At 39.2% G+C, this 20,475-nt stretch overlaps 1 protein-coding gene across 3 annotated transcripts in view; it reads left to right on the top strand.

The window, feature by feature from the left end:
• EPDR1 (ependymin related 1) overlaps window positions 1-20,257 on the top strand; it is a 44,323-nt gene extending 24,066 nt beyond the window's left edge. The window contains exons 2-4 of one of the 3 annotated variants that reach the window (XM_066343526.1): window positions 17,016-17,224; window positions 18,620-18,812; window positions 19,816-20,257. In XM_066343526.1, the coding sequence (XP_066199623.1) occupies window positions 17,016-17,224; window positions 18,620-18,812; window positions 19,816-19,945 (532 nt within the window). In that variant the 3' untranslated portion in view covers window positions 19,946-20,257. Of the gene's footprint in view, window positions 1-14,294; window positions 14,366-17,015; window positions 17,225-18,619; window positions 18,813-19,597 lie in introns of those variants that run through there. The other 2 variants (XM_066343528.1, XR_010746259.1) reach the window with 2 other exon arrangements.
• Window positions 20,258-20,475: the final 218 nt, after the last annotated feature.

Genomic DNA, 20,475 nt, shown 5'->3' with positions numbered 1-20,475 from the left:
CACATGTCAGGCTGACACTCTATCCACTGAGCCAACCAGCCAGGACCTCCTCTGCATTTTTTATTTTGAGAATCATGTCTTTCACTAGAAAGCTATCCTTGTGGCCAAATATTATTCCTTTTGCTTAAATGCAGCATTAACCCAAATTCCAGTGAATGTAAAAAATAAGATTTACATTTTAGTTTCATTAACTTTTAACTGCAAGGGTATGTATGTGTTTATTTTCCAACATAGAGGGCACTAATATACTTCTACTGAAAAGCATAGTGCTGATTATATGAACATGACTCTTCTACCTTCCTAACCCCCTGACATATGTTCTAGAAATTACTGTGTATCTGGGAGTTACCTCAATACTAATGAGGCTATTTCTTTAGTGGTGGTAGAAAAAAAGAAAAATGATCATACTGAACCATTGTCTCATGAGCAGTTTTTTATTATTTTCCATCAGATGAAAGAATGCCTACACCTTGCCAATATTCATTCAGATACATTTTTGGAAAAAAAATTCTCTTTAACTTCTTAAACACTGTTTTCCTCTTTTGAACTAGAATCCACGCTGTGGAGATACATCACCTTACAGCTTCTAAATTTGCACACATAATCACTCTTTGATTTGACTTTTCCTAGGGCTTCATTCTCAAGTAATTTAATTTTCCTTTTGTTGTATGTGGTTGGCATCAAACTGCACAATGAGTTTGTGTCTAACACAACACTTTCAGGACAGTGTTTTTTTCTTTTATGTCTCATGATTCCTGTAGGGTGTAACTAACTCGGTGTTGGTTTATGCCAGAATGGCAAGTGGCCGCAGTTCAGTTCTTTCTGCTAAGAGTCAGAGAGCCGGCATGCATTACTAATCTATTATATTGCATATTAAACAAATTCAGAGCTTGTCCAATTTCTTTTATAAAATCCAAAGTCTTTTTGTAGTCACAATATAATATTTGTCCACTCCATTTTCTGTAATTTGATGTACCTTAGTTGGCCAAGAGGTTCTACATAGATAGAAAGAATCATTCCTCTCTTCTGTGGAAGGAAGGAAGGAGCATGGTGCTAGTGAGTTAGAATGAGTCTGGTTGGAGATCAAACTTTGGGTCAAATTCTGGCACAATTATTTACTATTAATTTATTCTCTAAGCCTCATATTTTTTTTCATTTGTTAAAAAAAGAAAAAAGCTAATAACATGTCAGACAGTTTAATTTTCCAGGCTTAGACTGTTTTTTTGTTATGTTTTGTGTTTTCTGACTACTTTAATCCAAGGCAGAAAAACAAACAATTGCCTCTTGGCTGAAAAGGCAGTAGCTATTCAGGGTCATCTGTCCTTAGGTCAGGATCTGGTATTTTGGGTTTTAGGATTACCCAAATCTTGGGCCCTACTCATTCTGGAAGGGAAGACTCTCATAGACTTGTAGACTTGTTTTAAGGAACCTAATAAGTAATACCTTGTAAAGCAATGGTTTTTTACTTATTTCATTTAAGGTGCTTTCAGCTGCAGCAACTCTGACTATGAGAAGCATAAACTATAAGGATGCTTAGTTTTTACCTCAAAATTCTGGTGATACATTTTTAGGTGTGAATCAGCAGTTTCATCAGGCCCCAGGTCCTTCACCATCCATCACTGTAAGATGGCACACTGACTTGTTGCCTCATTACTTAAAGGTGGCTGCTCCTGTTCCAAGCATGTGTCCTTCCCAAACTATGTTCAAAGACAGGAAACGGAGGAAGTGGAAAAGACAGACTCTTCTTCTTCTTTTTTTTTTTGCAATAATTTTTTTTAATTAAAAATTTAAATTTAATTTATTGAGGTTTCATTGGTTAATAGCATTACATAATATTCAGGTATACAATTCTATAACACCACGTTCATACACTCCTTTTGTGTTTATCACCTAAAGCAGGGGTCCCCAAACTTTTTACACAGGGGGCCAGTTCACTGTCCCTCAGACCATTGGAGGGCCAGACTATAAAAAAAATTGTGAACAAATCCCTATGCACACTGCACATATCTTATTTTAAAGTAAAAAAATAAAACAGGGACAAATACAATATTTAAAATAAAGAAAAAGTAAATTTAAATCAACAAACTGACCAGTATTTCAATGGGAACTATGGGCCTGCTTTTGGCTAATGAGATGGTCAATGTCCAGTTCCATATTTGTCACTGCTAGCCGTAACAAGTGATATGACGTGCTTCCGGAGCCGTGACGCGTGCGTCCTGTGTCACCAGAAGTAGTACTGTATGTGAGCGACTCAGCGCTTTGCGGCACCGCCACATACAGTACTCCAGGAGCACAGGATGCGGATGCTCCTCTCACTGACCACCAAAGAAAGAGGTGCCCCTTCTGGAAGTGCGGAGGGGGCCAGATAAATGGCCTCAGGGGGCCGCATGTGGCCCCGCGGGCCGTAGTTTGGGGACCCCTGACTAGTCTCCTTTAATCGCCATATATTTGATCCCCTTTATCTCTTTGTCCTCCCCTCACCTCTCCCTCTGGTGACCCCCATTCTCTTATCCAGGAGTGTGTTTTTTTGTTCTGGTTTTTTTTTTTTTTTTTTTTTTTTGCTTTATGTTGTCTATTTTACATAGAATGGAATTATACAGTTATTCACCCTTTCTGTATGACTTATTTCACTTGGCATGATCCATCCTTGTTGTTGCAAATGAAAGCATTTCATTGTATTTTTTATGGCTGAATAGTATTCCGTTGAGTATATGTATCACATCACTTTTATTCTCCTTTTTTTTTTTTGAGAGAAGAGAAATTTCCAGAGGATTTCTTACCCCCACATGTGATCATCTTCCCTTCAGGTTTCCAGTGTCATAATGAACTATACCCCTAGTTCCAAAGGAGACTAAGAAAGTGATTATATGAGCATACTTTCTAAGCCTCTGTATTGAGAGGAAGGCAAGAGAGAGGGATGAGAATGCTTGATGGGTCTTCTATTAAAGGATCCACTGTAGCATTCAGAAATGTTCTTTTCTTACCTGTCCATCTCACCTGGATGAATCAACCCTTCTTTGTTAAATAGTAGGTTGAGTGCTAGGTGTACAAGGTGAATGAATAGTTTCTTTGTTAAACATTAATTGATTATAGTAAATACAACTATAATCAGAATTTTCTATAAAGCTATGAATCCTTGCATTTATGCAACAATTTTATATCCATTATCTCAAATCATCTTTCTAATAATGCCATGAGGTTCAAAATTTTAGTCTTCTTTACATATGAGAAATAGGGAGATTAAAATTATGATCATACAGCTCACCATTGGTAGAGTGAGGACTTTAATTCTTTGACCCAAGCTTCTTTTTTTTATTTTTTTTAATTTTTATTTATTTATTTTTTTTTGAAGCTGGAAACAGGGAGAGACAGTCAGACAGACTCCCACATGCGCCCCGACCGGGATCCACCCGGCACGCCCACCAGGGGCGACGCTCTGCCCACCAGGGGGCGATGCCCTGCCCCTCCAGGGAGTCGCCATGTTGCGACCAGAGCCACTCTAGCGCCTGAGGCAGAGGCCACGGAGCCATCCCCAGCGCCCGGGCCATCTTTGCTCCAATGGAGCCTTGGCTGCGGGAGGGGAAGAGAGAGACAGAGAGGAAAGCGTGGCGGAGGGGTGGAGAAGCAAATGGGCGCTTCTCCTATGTGCCCTGGCCGGGAATCAAACCCGGGTCCTCCGCACGCTAGGCCGATGCTCTACCGCTGAGCCAACCGGCCAGGGCCTGACCCAAGCTTCTTTACAGTGATTTTTACATTATTTATAAACCTCATCCTGAAGTAGGAAAACTACATCTAAAAGTTCTCTCCTTGACTTCTGGTCAAGATGGTAGCATAGGTAAACATGGTGCTCGAATCCTCCCATAACCACATCAAAAATTACAACTGAACTAGAGAACAACCATCATTCAGAACCACCTGAAATCTAGCTGAACAGAAGTCCTACAACCAGAGATTTAAAGAGGAAGCCACATGGAGACTAGAAGGAAGGATAGAGAAGCAGAACAGGCTGTTCCATCCAATGTATGGAAAAGCCAAAGGACATAAGTTAGGTGGGCCAGAAATTTGGTAAGGTGGGACCTCAGGGCGTCACCAGGACAGGGTAAATAGTGTGAGCCTATTTATCCATCCAATGTGTGGTGGATAAAAATTGAGAAGGATATCTCAGCTATCCCTCTGGAGGGAGGGGTTCCAGCCCTATACTAGGCTTCCAGTGCTAGGAAGAGAAGACACACCACTTCTGGCTGGAAAAACCAGTGGGCATTGAGGCTAAGTGAGACGAAGTGCTGCTGGAGCCTCAGGCAGTTTCCTCTTAAAGGACCCATTCACAAACTTACTTGGACTCACTCCCTTTAAGCTCCAGTGCCAGGGACATAAAGGGAAGAACTCAATTATCTAGCATTAGGACGAGAACAGAAGGGCCAGTTTTCCGCTAGAGGGAAATGCCGGCAGTGCCATTTTTCCTTTGATGAGCTCTCCCCCTACAGAGCCAATAGGCTCAATCTGGCTCACACTATTCACCCTGTCCTGGTGATCTTCTGAAGTCCTGCCCTACCAAACTGTTGGCCCACTCAACCTGTGTCCTTTGGCTTTTCCATAAGAATGGCCTGTCTTGGCTCATGCTTCAGACTCTCCTAAAATTTCTCAGATAAGCAGCATCTTGCCTCAGCATGCCCCACATCTCTGGCTAAGTGGTTTTAGGCCTCATACCAGTGGCAGCCAGCACTGTTTCACAGTTTGGCCTCTCCTGGGTATCTCCAAGGCAGTACAAGTAGCATACTTTGTAGTTCATGCTGGATGGCTCTGGAAAGAGCAAAGACAGTGGTTGACTTTGGTCTGTACCTCCTGAGAGGCCCCAGAACCAGTGTACCTGAAGGACAACTTCAGACTACATCTGAAATACTACGCAACCACCTCCACAAGTCACACACTCAAGGTGCAGAGTCAGCAGGCACCAGATCCCTGCTGAAGTAAGTCTAGCTCTGTGGAGAGAGTCCCTGCACAGCTGATCCTTCACCGTTGTCAGTGCTGGCAGCCAGTCCTTGCAGCCAATTCGCTTGCAGGTAGACCCCTCCCATTTATATGCCAATAGCAATCAAAGCTCAAATACAACAGGAGAGTATACACAGCACACACAGAATGGGGGCAAACCTGGAGAACCCAGTTTGGGTGATCAGGGAAGCTGTGCCTCTGGACCCTACTAGATAAGGCCATTTTTCCAAGTCCAGGAGATGTAGCAGCTCTACCTAATATATAGAGAAGCAAATACAGGGAAGCTGCCAAAATGGGGAAATGAATAGACATGTCCCAAATGAAAGAACAGAAGAAAATTCTAGAAAAAATTAAACCTAAAATGGAGATAAGCAATCTGTTAGATGCAGAGTTCAAAACACTGGTTATAAGGGTGTTTACAGAGGCAGATTTAACAGCGGGCTCACCAGGCATGAACCCTGGGCCCCGACATCTGAAGGGCCCTGCAAAACAACTACTTTGCATGTTTTTTTTAAGACTCCAAGTTTGATTTCATATGTGCAATTTTAACATTACTAGTATACACTATTTTTTATTTATTTAAAAATATGGTTAACATGTGTTTTTATTTTTTCTGTCTCTCTCTCTCTCTCTCCTTTTTTTAAAGAGCCTAATATTTTCTTCTATGCCCAGGGCCTCAATCAACCTTAATCTTCCTCTGGGTGTTCAATGAACTTAGAACTTCAACAGCATAAAAAAGGACATGGAAACCACAAAAAAAGAATCAGTCAAAAGTGAAGGATATAGTAACTGAAATGAAGGTTAATTTATGGGGAATCAACAATAGAGTTGGTGAAGCCAAGAATCAAATCAGTGATTTAGTATACCCAATCAGAATATCAATAAGAAAAAAAAATTACCAGAAATAAAGGAGAATAGTGTAAGGAACCTCTGGGACAACTTCAAGTTTACCAACATTTGTCTCATGGGTGTGCCAAAAAGAGAAGAGAAAGAGGAAGAAATTGAAATACTATTTGAAAAAATAATGACAGAAAATTTCACCTAACTTGGTGAAGGAAGTAGACCTATGAGTCCAGGAACTACAGAGAATCCCAAATAAGATAAACCCAAAGAGGCCCACATCAAGACACATTTTAGTTAAAATAGCAAAGGTTAAAAACAGAGGGAGAATCTTAAAAGCAGCAAGAGAAAAGCAGTTAGTTATCTACAAGGAAACTCCATAAGACTGTCAGCTGATTACTCAGCAGAAACTTTGCAGGCCAGAGGGATTGCAAAGAAATATTAAAAGTGACAAAAAGTAAGGACCTACAATCAAGATTTCTCTACCCAGCAAAGCTATCATTTAGAATCAAAAGGCATAGAGAGCTTCCTAGACAAGGGAAAGTTAAAGGGGTTTATCACTACCAAACCAGTATTATAAGAAATGTTAAAGGGTTGTCCTTAAGAAGAAGAAGGAAAAAAAGATAAAAAATATAAATACAAACAATAAAATGGCAATAAATACATATTAATCAACAATTGAATCTAAAAAGCAAAACAACTAAACAAGAAGAACAGAAACAGATGCATAGATATAGAGAACATTTTGACTCTTGCCAGATGGGAGGGGGTTTAAGGGGAGGAGTGAAGATGATGAATCTGTTGATTTCACTTCAGTTGTACTTTGAGCTTTCTGTACATGCCTTGACTGGGGCCATGCCAGTGTCCCCTTGCTCAAGCCATCATCTTTGGGCTTTTCATGTCATTGACCTTTGGGCTCAAGCTGGCTAGCTTTGGGATTATGTGGATGATCCCTGCTCAAGCTAGTGACCCTGTGCTAACAAGCCCAGCCTCAGAGCCAAACCCTGAGGTGTCTTGGGGTTTTGAACCAGACACCTCAATGATCTGGATCAACACTTTATTTACTGTGTCACTACCAGTAGGACAAACCATAACATAATTTAGCAAAGTAGGTGTATATAAAATCAATATAAAAAATCAATAATCTTAATATATACCAACAATAACCTGCTAGAAACTATAGTAGAAGAGAAGGTTCCATTTAAAATAATAACAGCAACAACAAAAGATAAACCTCTTAGAAATCTATTTAAAGAAAACATGCAAAATTTGTCTAGGAAAAATTTTAAACAATCTTGATGTATGCAAAGACAAAATAATATATAGTTGAAAAATTAGAAGAGATTTTTATTGAGGTGATAGGATGACTCAACATCATGAAGGTACCATTCTTCCTACATTAATAGTTAGAAGCAAAAAGGTTCAGGTGTTCTGGGAGCTAAGTAAGTTGGTTCAAAACTATGTATGGAAAAATTATAAAGCCCAAATATCTAGAAATATCTTGGAATAGAAGAAGGATACAATGGTACATTCTACCAGATTGTGAAACACACAATTAGATCTCTCTAATTAAAGCAGTAAGACACAGGTGCACAGATAGATAAGAGAACCCCATGGTATTGGTGTAGGGCAGTGGTTCTCAAACTTTTTTTTTTTTTTTTTGTATTTTTCTGAAGCTGGAAATAGGGAGAGACAGTCAGACAGACTCCCACATGTACCTGACCGGGATCCACCCGGCACGCCCAACAGGGGGCGACACTCTGCCCACCAGGGGGCAATACTCTGCCCCTCCAGGGCGTCACTCTGTCGCAACCAGAGCCACTCTAGTACCTGGGGCAGAGGCCAAGGAGCCATCCCCAGCGCCCGGGCCATCTTTGCTCCAATGGAGCCTCGGCTGCGGGAGGGGAAGAGAGAGACAGAGAGGAAGGAGAGGGGGAGGGGTGGAGAAGCAGATGGGTGCTTCTCCTGTGTGCCCTGGCTGGGAATCGAACCCAGGACTTCCACATGCCAGGCTGATGCTCTATCACTGAGCCAACCGGCCAGGGCCTCAAACTTTTTGAAGTTGGGGCAATTTAAAATTCTACAAATAATTGTAGGTGCACTATATACAAATTTCTGAGAAATACGTTATAATAATTTAGTCAAATATTAAAGAAAAAAATATAAAGTCCAAGCATGCTTTTATGGTAATTAAGTGAAATAAATACAACAAAATTAAATTTATTCTGACATTAAAAAACATTTTAATGTTACTTTTTTGAGTTATGCTTAGAATTTGTAAAAAAGAAGGGTTAAAAAATAAAAAAAGACAAAACAGTTATCTTTTTTTTTTTTAATAATTTTATTTTTTTAATGGGGCAACATCAATAAATCAGGATACATATATTCAAAGATAACAAGTCCAGGTTATCTTGTCGTTCAATTATGTTGCATACCCATCACCCAAAGTCAGATTGTCCTCTGTCACCTTCTATCTATCGATAGTTTTCTTTGTGCCCCTCCCCCTCCCCTTTCCCTCTCCCTGTCCCCCCTCCCCCCCGTAACCACCACACTCTTATCAGTGTTTCTTAGTCTCACTTTTATGTCCCACCTACGTATGGAATAATGCAGTTCCTGTTTTTTCTGATTTACTTATTTCACTTCGTATAATGTTATCAAGATCCCACCATTTTGCTGTAAATGATCCGATGTCATCATTTCTTACGGTTGAGTAGTATTCCATAGTGTATATGTGCCACATCTTCTTTATCCAGTCATCTACTGATGGGCTTTTTGGTTGTTTCCATGTCCTGGCCACTGTGAACAATGCTGCAATAAACATGGGGCTGCATGTGTCCAAAAAGGTTATCTTTTTATATATATATATATATATATATATATATATATATATATATATATATATATATATATATATATATATATATTCTTAGTAAAATTTAGTAAATTCGGCAGGTCCTGGTGCAAATGTGTTAAGTTTTTTTCATTCTTGTGTTTATGAGAAACATAAATAATATAATGATGTGTTAATAATAAATATAATAATGATGTGTTAACAAAAAGAACAGTATTTCCATAATGAAATAGTATAATAGAGTAACTATTTTCATTTTTATATCTGGGCACATGCTGTGAACCAGCACAGCTAGTAATTCCACATCCTGAGTGGGAACTGTGTGGAATTAAGAAAATATGCAGAATTAAGAAAATACGGGGTTGAGAAGGCCCTGTAATTGCTGCTGGCAAGAACAAAGTGAGCCCCAAAACCACATCTTGCTTTATTTATAGGGTCAAGTGAGGCCATTAGCAAATCAATGATCTCTGATCATGTTTCCAAGGCAACCCAAGAATTTTACCAAGAGCAGAAAACCCCCACCATACATATCATTTTAACTTTACACCAAACAAAGGATAGAAGAAACTTGCCTCCAGTCTTTCCGGAGAACATAGGGGGTGGGATAAACAATCCAGCACCACAGCTTAACAGTTTTTTGCAACCCAATCAGGCAAGTGAGGTGGGAGGTTGGGCAAACTGTCAGCTTATAGTCAATTCCCCACACCTCTGTCCCCAAAAATCTAAACTCCAAAAACTCTGTTGGTTTTTTGGTCCCCAGCAGGTACATATTTCTCCGGAATACCATAGGGCACACCTGGAAATCTTCTAGGGTGCACCAGTGTGCCCTGGCGTACACTTTGAGAACCACTGGTATAGGGTAAAGTAGCATCTTAAATCTCTGGGAAAAAGATAGACTTTTAAATTAATAGTGTTAGAATAATTAGGAAAAGATAAAATCTCACCCATATTTCACACCATACATAATAAACCCCAAACTGTTTGAAGACCTAAATGTTAACAAAATAAAACCATATGAAGATTATAGAATACATGAGTGAATTACTTTATAACCTGGGAGCAGAGAATGTTTTTCTAAATATGACAAAATTCAGAAGCAATAAAGGGGATTTGACAAAAGTGCAAAGTCTTTTTCATTATAAAAAGAAAATGTTAAAGAAAGTCAACAAACAAATGGCAGAGAAAAAATATCTGCAACTATATCAGATACAAAAGGCTAGTTAATGATTTAAAGAAATTAGGAAGAAAACCAAAAACATCATATGCAGAGAAATGAACAGTCATGTCTCAGTAAAGGATGGTCAAATGGTCCTTAAGCATATGAAGAAATGCTGAAGGCACTATGATAGGTGAAGGCGGCTTGGAGCCACACTGCTGACAGAGGCTCTGAGGTGCCTCCCAGGTGGTCATTTTGTAAAACTGCTCGAGCTTTACATTTTACATTTATGGTAAGAAAAAAAGTTCTTAAAAGAACACCTGAAAGAAAACAATTCTTACTTATCAGATTGGCCCAAGTTCAAGTCTAACAACATATTCTCTTTGCAAGACTATAAAAAAAAGGCACTTTTGTGTGTTGCTGATAGGAATGCAAAATGTACAACCCAATGGACAGATATCCAATAATATTTAACAAAATACTTCTTGACATAGTAACTTCAAATCTAGTAATTTACACTAAACATGCATTTCCATAACAACACATGGTTATTCATTGTGGCTTTTGGGGCAATATTATAGGAGGTGAAACAACATAGTAAACAAGGGTCCTTACATACAATAGACTGTTCTACTGCTATGAAGAATAAGGCCAGCCCTTATTCTAATAGGGGAAAAACAAGGTGCAGAGAAGTCTATATGTAGTATGCTACCTTTTCTGTAAAGAAAAGAGGGAAATAAGAATGCATACCTTTATTTGCTTATTTTTCTTGTCAAAAGACATGAAGCCAGTGAAAAGTGCTATCCTTAGGAGCATGAGGGGCGCAGAGGGATTGGAGTGAGGTTTTCCTTAGTATGCCTTTCTATATCATATTGAAACATGAAAACTTTTATATATTCAAATAATACAATAAATCAAAGAGGAAAAGTATTAAGTCCCCAAATTGAGAACAAACTGAAACAAATAAACCTAGCAGTATATCAATCTAGAAACAAGAGCATACAGGAAATAGGCTATTTCATGTGAATTTTTATCATAAGTAATGTGACTCTAATTCGTAGTGAATTATAATCTAAGGAAAAAGTGCTACAATGAAATCTTAAACTTCATTCAGTAGTTCTATATTTTTAATAATGGTTTTGAAGTTATTTCATAATTATTATAGCATAAAGCAAATAATTAAATTTTCTAATGTTTTAGGAAGTATGATTTTTAATTTAAGAGAAAAGAGATATAAATTTAAAAACAAAAATAAGGGAAACCTATAATGTTGAATTTAAATTAGAAATATTACTATGAATTTATGATTATTTTTTTTAATGTAGGAAACTCTGACCACTGAAATGTCCTCAAAACAATAACATCCCAATGACAATGAGCACATCTACTGCCCTGATAGTAGTTTCTAAGTTGTTTCCCACTAAGTTCCAGGATTCTTTAAAAAAATGGCTGATTTCAGATTTGGTGCAAGGAAAGTCCAATGTGAGCCCGGGTCACCTTGTGTCACAGAAAAGCAGAAAATACTCAAAGACTAGTGGGTGTTCTTAAAAGTCACAAATACTATTTGGTAGAAACTCCCACTGACAGAACTTTGGACAATTTGGGTATCACAAGGGACAATTATTTTGTTTGTTTTACATTGAATAAATTAAAAACCCAAGAGTGCAAAGTGATACTCATAGATAGATGGATAGATAAATAGATATCATTAGTTATGCCATAGTATTATTATGTCAATTCTAGTGAAATAATTAATTCACAAAGTGCTTTTACCTAAAACCATTAGGTAAGAGTTATAAGGTAACAAAATAGCCCATACATCACAATGTATCACCCAGTGATTATTTGGTAATTGCCAAAGGAAGCGCCTTTATGACAGAGACACCTGGAGTAAGCACCTACCTTGGTGATCAAAGTTGGTAGCATTAATAGTGAGGTGAGACATCTCCTGTCTTATGTGAGAAACACAAAGTACACAGACTTACCAATGACACGTTTTTTCTAAAACTCTTTACTGCACATTTAATTAAGTCTTCAGATCTCATGTCTAGTTTCATTAAATGATACCATGAAGAAACTATCAAAGCTTGAATGTGGAATATCTACAAACATGGGTTCTCCATGCAAGTTTAAAAGTAAAAAAAAAAAAAGAAAAAGGATAGTAGAGTTCTAGATTTTTAAAAAAGATGTAACAAAGAAATATAGTGCTTGAATAGTGATAAAATTCTGATTTAACAACCTACTTTTAAGTATATTGTGGGAGATAATTGAATATGGATCCAATATTAGCTGGTATTAGGAAATTAATTTTAATTTCTTTTTTTTTTAAATTTTATTTATTAATTTTTAGAGAGGAGAGAGAGAGGGAGAGAGAGAAAGGGGGAGGAGCTGGAAGCATCAACTCCCATATGTGCCTTGACCAAGCAAGCCCGGGGTTTCGAACCGGCGACCTCAGCATTTCCAGGTCGATGCTTTATCCACTGCGCCACCACAGGTCAGGCTAATTTTAATTTCTTAAGTGTAATAGTGGTATTGTGGTCACAAGGCAGAAAGTCCTCTTTTAAAGAAATATTTAGAATATAACAAACATGACAAACGTAACAACTGATGAGTCTGTGTGATAAATATTAAGGTGATCATTGTGCTGACCCTTTAACTCTTCTGCCTGTTTAGAATATTTCATAACAAATTAAACAAAAATGATTCCAAAAAACTCTTATTTGATTTGGAAGTATATCAAGAACAAATTGTTGAATTAAAATGCAGGTTAGAAAACAAATGAATAATATTCACTAATTTTTGTAAATGTGCATAGTACTCATTGAGCAGTCAAAATATTTTCACACCCATATTCATAGCAGCATTCTTCAAATTAGTCAAAAGTTTGAAACAACTCAGTGTCCATCCATGGATGCACGGATAAATAAATTGTGCTATATACTTTTAATGGAATATTACTGAGTCTTACAAAGGAAGGCATTCTGACATGCTAAAACATGGATGGGCCCTGAGGGTACTATGCTAAGTGAAATAAACATGTCACAAAAGAACAATCACTGTATGACTTCACTTACATGAGATCCCTAGAGTAGTCAGAATGATGGAGACAGAAAGTAGAATGGTGGTTGCTGGCAGTTACCACCAGCTACCACCCCGCTGGGCGGGGTGCGGAACAGGGAATTGTTTAATGGGTATAGAATTTCTTTTCTGGAGATGATTACCTAACAATGTAAATGGACATAGTACTACTAAATTATATACATAAAAATGGTTAAGATGGTAAATGTGCGTATTTTACCACAATTAAAAATTAAATTAAAAAAGAACAACGTGTTTTGAGAGTTATTTCTGTAAGAGTTTCTGGACAATTTTAAATATTCTTTTCCATTTCTATATTGTTTTATTTCTTTACATTAAACATGAATTAATTTTGCAAAAATCAGAGACCTATTTTTAAATATAAAGTATTGCAGGTTTTTATTGTTTTAGAAAACATGGAGGCAGTAAAGCCTAATATTTAGGAAAATAGATTTTCATGAAAAAAAATAGAAATTGTTCATGTAGCCTGAGGATTTTGTCAAAAGCAATAAAAATTCATTGTCCTGGAGGTGAGTGGCAAAAAATGGAGCTCTGATCACCTCCTGTGGGCTGAGGTTGCGTTGGCGAGCTTGGCCTGCTGACTGTTGGCCAGACCTGCAGAGCCTGACCTTGCTCACAGCTGAGACTCAGTGGTGGGGCCTCCTGGAACCTTGTTTACTTGGTGTCTGGCCAGCAAGGAGGAGTTTGATGCTGTTGTTGACCCAGGGCTGGCCTGCTGCCTTGACCTCCACATCCATTCCAGCCCTCACCTCTCTTGACTGCACCCTGGAGGGTACAGTGTGTGACAACTTCGCTTCAGAGCCAGGCTTTGATCTTGCCTCCCAGAATCCAGTTTCTGTTGAAGTTGGTCAGTCCTTCGGGTCTACAGTTATTACCCATACAGCATCCCCAGCCGACGACTCATTTCAACCCTGGCTGACCTCTGCGTTTTGACCTTCTGGCTCTGTCGGATCCCAGGCCCTGTATCCTATTTGCATTGGAGAACCTAACAACTTAACCCTGCATGTGTTCACATAATCATAAAAGCCACAACAGCACCATGAAAATCTCTGAAATTTCTCACAGAGCAGTACTCACATTTATGTGCACAAGATATTTTGAAAAGAAAATTATTACAATTCTGTTTTGTTTCTCATTAAATGAATATTTTCTGTTTAACTTAAGGTACTGTCAACATAGATCACTCAATATCAGACTATGTATTCATTTAAAAGTTTTTTTGAAAACAGTAAAGAACAAAGAACACATAACAAACACCTGTGTTCAGACCACCCAGAATTAACAAATGTTAACATTTTGCAATGATTGTTTCAAGTCTAGAATTCTCATTTTTAAATGAAATTGTACTTTTTGGTACAGGCAGAGCCGGCCTTGAGAAAACAGTGAGGTTGGTCATTTCTTCCCTGCTGTCTTCTTCCCTTCCCTGGCAGGTGAGTGCCCAAGTGTTCACGACCCTTGGTCTGCAGCTGGCCATGCTGTGCCTCTCCCAGCACAGCTGTGCTGGCAGCTGTTACCCGAGGTTCTAGATGGAATAGTGGAGTCCTCAACTCTATTAGAAATGAGTCCTGGGTATGAGTCATGCAAAAAGTCCAAGCAGAAAAAGAAACACTTACTAGGACAAAGGAAAGGGATCATAACTTTGCAGAGGACTCTCCAGGCGCTGGGGCTCAGAGAGAAATGCATCTAGGAACTGAGCAGCTGTTGCTATCCCAGCTTGCTTTCTGCTTCATTCTTTGCTCTTATTCAGTTCACACATTGGAAAAGAGATTCCCATGACTTCTGTGTTTATATATAATGTATCCAGCCACATGAAGTGACAAACTGGCAGAACTTGTGTCACAATTCCACATGTCAGAGGGAGCAAAGCTGATAGTCCTGCCTATGTCAGATATCCATCTTTGGTTCAGAAAGCTCTGCTGAGTGACTAAGTCGTATATGTGAACATGGCTGCCAGGCCCAGTTATTGTGGGTTTAAGGTCTGCGGGCTGTTCTCAAGAAGGCATCCCTCCCCTGTACATGGCTGCATGTCTTCCAGGGGACAATCAAGGTACTTTGAGAAGCACACACTGAAGTCTTATCAAAAGTTAGGAATGACTCTCTAGGCTGAACACCTTGAACTTGGGAAAGTACAAGAGGGTGACTCTGATGGCAAAGAGAAGATTAATGAAGACCACCGTGAGGGCAATTAGTACAAGTGTTTTATGGGGGGGGGGGCTTCTGTCATTAAAAGGCCCATAGAACAGGATTTGCATATGCACAAAAATCCCCTTGTTTATGAATGGACTATGCGCTAAAGTCAATGTTGGTTTTTTTATTCCTTCTGTGAATGTTTAGACCCTAATGTTCCAGGGACCTAATGAAAAAACAGTGACAATCTAACCCCAAACTTCTCCAAAGGGCTTATGGTTTGATGTGGACTCTCATGTGTATTATAAAAGGTTGACTCCATTCTTGAGCAATATGACATAAAAGGAGGACTTCCTCGTCTGTCTGCGTTCACTTGCATTTCTGAAAGTCTGTGCGTGAGTTTTACCACTGCAAGCCATTTCAAATATTCTCTGGACTGAGCAGGATAGACGTGTCTAAATATATATAATGAGGTCATGTGTATATTTCTCCACTAGCTCGTAGATACCAACAACATAATTCTAACAGTAATGCTATTTTAACCATAGAGATAGTGATCATTTATAGTACTTTTTCCTGAAGAAAATATTTTTTAAGCTCAGACTTGGGATTGTGAACAAGAGTCCTTTGTGGAGGCTGTGGAGTGATGAGGCTCACACCCCATGGGTCATTTGTGTAAACTGTCCTTATTGGCTTATGAAATGCCACTTTTCTGGGCTCTTTTACCCTCAAGTGCTGAGAATTTCACTTTATGAGGTTGGGGCTGCAACTTCCATCTGCTCCACCAGCAGCATGGCCTGAGTATTGGATTGATAGTCCAACACAGAAACTCATGGGCACATGATTTCACTTATATGTGGAATCTAAAAAGTAAATCAAACAATAAGGACAGAAACTGATTCATAGATACAGAGAACAATTTAATGGTGGCCAGAGGGGAGGGGTTTGGAGAGTTGGGTGAAGAAGGTGAAGGGATTAAGAAGTACAAATTGGTAGTTACAGAATAGTCATATGAGCTAAAATACAGCATAGGGAATATAATGAATAATATTCTAATAACTATGTATAGTGTCAAATGGGTACTAGATTTATCAGGGTGATCACTTTGTAAGTTATATAATGTCTAATTACTGGGGTGTACACCTGAAACCAATATAATATTGTTTGTCAACTGTAATTGAAAATAAAAACTTTATTTAAAAAAAAGAAACTCAATGGGCTTTGCTCAAGATTGCTATTTTTAAGAACGACACAGGATGGTTGACAACACAGTGTGTAAGGTGATCGTGCGTTGGTCCGCTGACTTCCAGCACAACCTCGTAGGCATAAGAGGTGAGGCAGAGAGCATGCAGACAAGCTTCATGGGAAGCATTCACTTGGGGTCCCCTCAGCTTTTGTCCTTGCTCGTCTCCACCTCCTCTCAGTATGCGAGGGCCACCCATTCTCAGCGAGGCTGTGTCTCCTCACCAAAGCCTTTCACTCATGACTGACAGTCAAGACAGTGGGACTGAGGTGCCTGGCCCACCTCAGTGGGTCTTGTTCTGCATTCAGTGTGCATAATTCCTTGACTTAGTGCTCTAAGGAGAACTCAACCAACCCAATGGTCAGATCCTCCCGTGTCCATGTGGCTAAAAGATAGGTCACAAATATCTGTTAATCTGGGGTCAGGTCTTCCACATGTTTGTATCCTAAACACGGAGTCTGGCATATGGTACTTGATAAGTAATTGTCTGGTGAATATTCAGTTTTGAGCTATAAAATTTAATTATTTTATATTCAGATTATTTGTATGTCTGATGTTTATAAATAAGTAAATGATTACTACAAACAGAACTAACTTATTTTTTATTTTAAGAGTAATTTATATTAAAGACTTTTGGCTTTTGTGCTGATAAACACTATGATGATTGTCACTTAATGTCCTAAACTATTGTCTTTTACTCTGTCTTTCAGATTATTTGAATATATTTTGCTCTACAAAGATAGAGTGATGTTTCAGATTGAACAAGTAACCAAGCAGTGCTCCAAGATCACCCTGACAGACCCCTGGGACCCTCTTGACATTCCTCAGAACTCTACCTTTGAAGACCAGTACTCCATAGGGGGGCCACAGGAGCAGATCACCGTCCAGGAGTGGTCTGACAGAAAGTCAGCTAGATCGTGTAAGGGTTCAGAAATATAAGGATGGGTTGCAGACAGCATTATGGGAAAAAGTGTTTAAGTCCATTAAGGAAAGTAGTTGTTAGGGAAATTTATAAGTGTGATCAAATTGTCTAATCCCCATTAAAGTTCTCATGTGTATTCTGCTAGTTGTGTAACACCAGAATCATGTGTCAAACACCTCAGCCTTCTAGCACTATCTGTATGTACCTTTCTGTCACATTACCCGTTATGGACTTAGCTTTGATTCTGACATTTGATGATCCCTCTACCCCATCTGCCTAGACCAATGTCATGGAAAGTGTCTGCTAAGGCATGCATTAGAGTTGGATGTCTCCTTTTTCTTTCCTCACATCACTTCCTAAGGTCACAGTGACCAAACTTACTGCCATTATTTTTAGTGTCTGCTTTTATGCATAAATGTGAAGCTCTTCTCTGCTCTGCTGCTAATGCACCTACCCCAAGACTGTCAGAAATGCAGGCCTTTGTGCTGTGGGAAACAGTATGACAATTCAACAAAAAATAAATATAGAATTACTATATGAGCCTGACCTGTGGTGGCGCAGTGGATAAAGCGTCGACCTGGAAATGCTGAGGTCGCCGGTTCAAAACCCTGGGCTTGCCTGGTCAAGGCACATATGGGAGTTGATGCTTCCAGCTCCTCCCCCCCTCCTCTCTCTCTCTGTCTCTCCTCTCTCTCTTTCTCTCTCTGTCTCTCCCTCTCCTCTCTAAAATGAATAAATAAAAAAAAATTAAAAAAAAAAAAAAGAATTACTATATGATCCAGCAATTCCACTTCTGATCATATACCCAAAAGAATTGAAAACAAGGACTCAGACATTTGAAAATTCATGTTTATAGCAGAATTACTCATAATTGTCAGAAGGTAGAAACACCTAAGCCTCCATCAGCAGATGAATGGGTAAACAAAATGTGGTGTGTTCATATAACGGAATATTAGCTTTCAAAAAGAAGGACATTCTGCCACATGCTAAAACATGGATGAGCCTTGAGGACATTATGCTAAGTGAAATAAGCCACAAAAGGACAAATACTGTATAGTTCCATTGATATGATGTAGTGAATAGTCAAGTTCATAGAGACAGAAAGAAAATGGTGGTGGCCAGGGGCTAAGGAAAGGGGGAATGGAGAAGTCAGGAGGTAGGAGGAAGGGAGACTTGGGAGTTAACATTTAATGGGCACAGAGTTTCATTTGGGAAGATGAAAAGTTCTGGAGAGGATGGTGGTGATGGTTGCACAATAATGTGAATGTACTTAATGCCACTGAATTGTACTTAAAGGTTAAAATGGGAAATTTTATTTATAATTTACCACAATAAAAGATAAGGATTCTGCCGGTCTTCTATATTAAAAAGTCACGTCCCTTTCTCTTATAGATGAAACATGGATTGGCCTTTATACAGTCAAGGATTGTTATCCTATCCAGGAAACCTTCACCAAAAACTATAGTGTGATATTGTCCACACGGTTTTTCGACATACAGATGGGCATTAAAGACCCCTCGGTGTTTATACCGCCCAGCACGTGCCAGACGGCCCAGCTGGAAAGGATGAGTGAGGATTGTGCCTGGTAAGCCTGGGGACACAGGAGTGACAGCGTCCGACATTAGACACTGGCTGCCCTCGCTCAAAACAAATTTAAGACTTGAGAGATGAGAATCTTCTTTGAAGATTGACACTGATGTGTTTTTGTTGTTGTTTTTCTTTTTTTTTTTTTTTTGTACATATGAATGATGTGGGCTACTCAAGCTGTTTGCGAGAGGGACTAAGATGGAGACAATTGGTAACATGAAAGGTAGAGATGAACGGGGGGCTCTGTGTGGCCTGTCTGGGTGCTGTACCTCTGTGTTCAGGCATACACCGAGGCTGACGACGGGCCGAGGGTCAGCGGGAGCAGCTGGCCATGGCAGGGAAGACTGCACCCTTACTGACATTACTGAGAATCACCAGATTCCTGGCACATGGTGATAATAAAAAAAGAGAACAATTTTGGTCAGCTTATTAATTTTTTTCTCTTTTTTTTTGTGGGGGCTCATCCGGGATATGAATTATTATTAATTTTTAAGTTCTTATTGCCTCCACCAAGAAGTGACTGCTCCCCTGCCTTCACCCTATTCTCCCCTATTCTCCCTAGGCCACTAAAAAAGTGATCCCATAAAATCCCTTTCAGACTTAAGAGTCTACTGCATGAGCCAATTGATATAAATACTTTACTTTGAAAGGAAATGAAAGATTATAATACAAAGTAATTATTCCTCTAAAGAGACATTTTAAACAGGAGAGTTTTAAAATCTTCATATCTATTTTTGGGTGAGCATGAGCCTCTCACTGTATGCTTCCTTTTTTCTATGCAAGAGTATTGATACTTGTGCTGAATCATCACATCCTCATCAGGAGACCTACAGAGAGAGACAGGTAGTATTCTAAAAAATACCACTGAACTGGGAGTTGGAAGATTATTGTCTCCAAAATTCCACGTTAACGAAATGCACTATGCTTTCCCTCGCCTTGGCCTTCCTGGGGTACTGTCTCTCAGCCTCTTTGTCTACCTGACTTCTTATCATCCTTCTTAGGTCAGCTCACACAAGCACTGAGAATATCTCCAGAGCCTGGACTGCGTGCACACTGCAGCTTATGCATGCTGTTTTAAGTACTTATGTAGGCTGTGTGTTGTTTCCTGCAGACTGGACACTGTCATGCTAGCTTGGCTAGGAGCTCCTTCAGAACCGTACTGTGTTCTGTTTACTTTTATATGCCCAACACCAAATAAGTGCCTGACCCATGATGATGCCCTAAAAATTTGTAGAGTAGAGAATGCCAGCCTCTCTAGTGCTCAGTTTTCTCATCTGTTAATGAAGTTGAGTTTGCTGATCTCTGGGGAGATTCTTAGTAATAAAATTTATTGTTCTAGATCATTCTATTATTGTGTTTCTTCAGCACATCTATCTATCGTCTATTACCAGAAGAAATGTGTGACACATTATGCTGAAAACAGTCTGTATTACTCACTATTTATATCACTTCAATAAACAAATTTAATTACATTTCAAAGTGTTCTTTTTTTTTTTTTTAATTTATTTTTCTGAAGCTGGAAATGAGAAGAGACAGTCAGACAGACTCCGGCATGCGCCCGACTGGGATCCACCCGGCACGCCCACCAGGGGGCGATGCTCTGCCCACCAGGGGGCGATGCTCTGCCCCTCCGGGGCATCGCTCTGTTGCAACCAGAGCCA

Source organism: Saccopteryx leptura, chromosome 6, assembly GCF_036850995.1.
Source record: "Saccopteryx leptura isolate mSacLep1 chromosome 6, mSacLep1_pri_phased_curated, whole genome shotgun sequence".
Classification (NCBI taxonomy): domain Eukaryota; kingdom Metazoa; phylum Chordata; class Mammalia; order Chiroptera; family Emballonuridae; genus Saccopteryx; species Saccopteryx leptura.
This window is presented reverse-complemented; position numbering and strand designations above follow the sequence as displayed.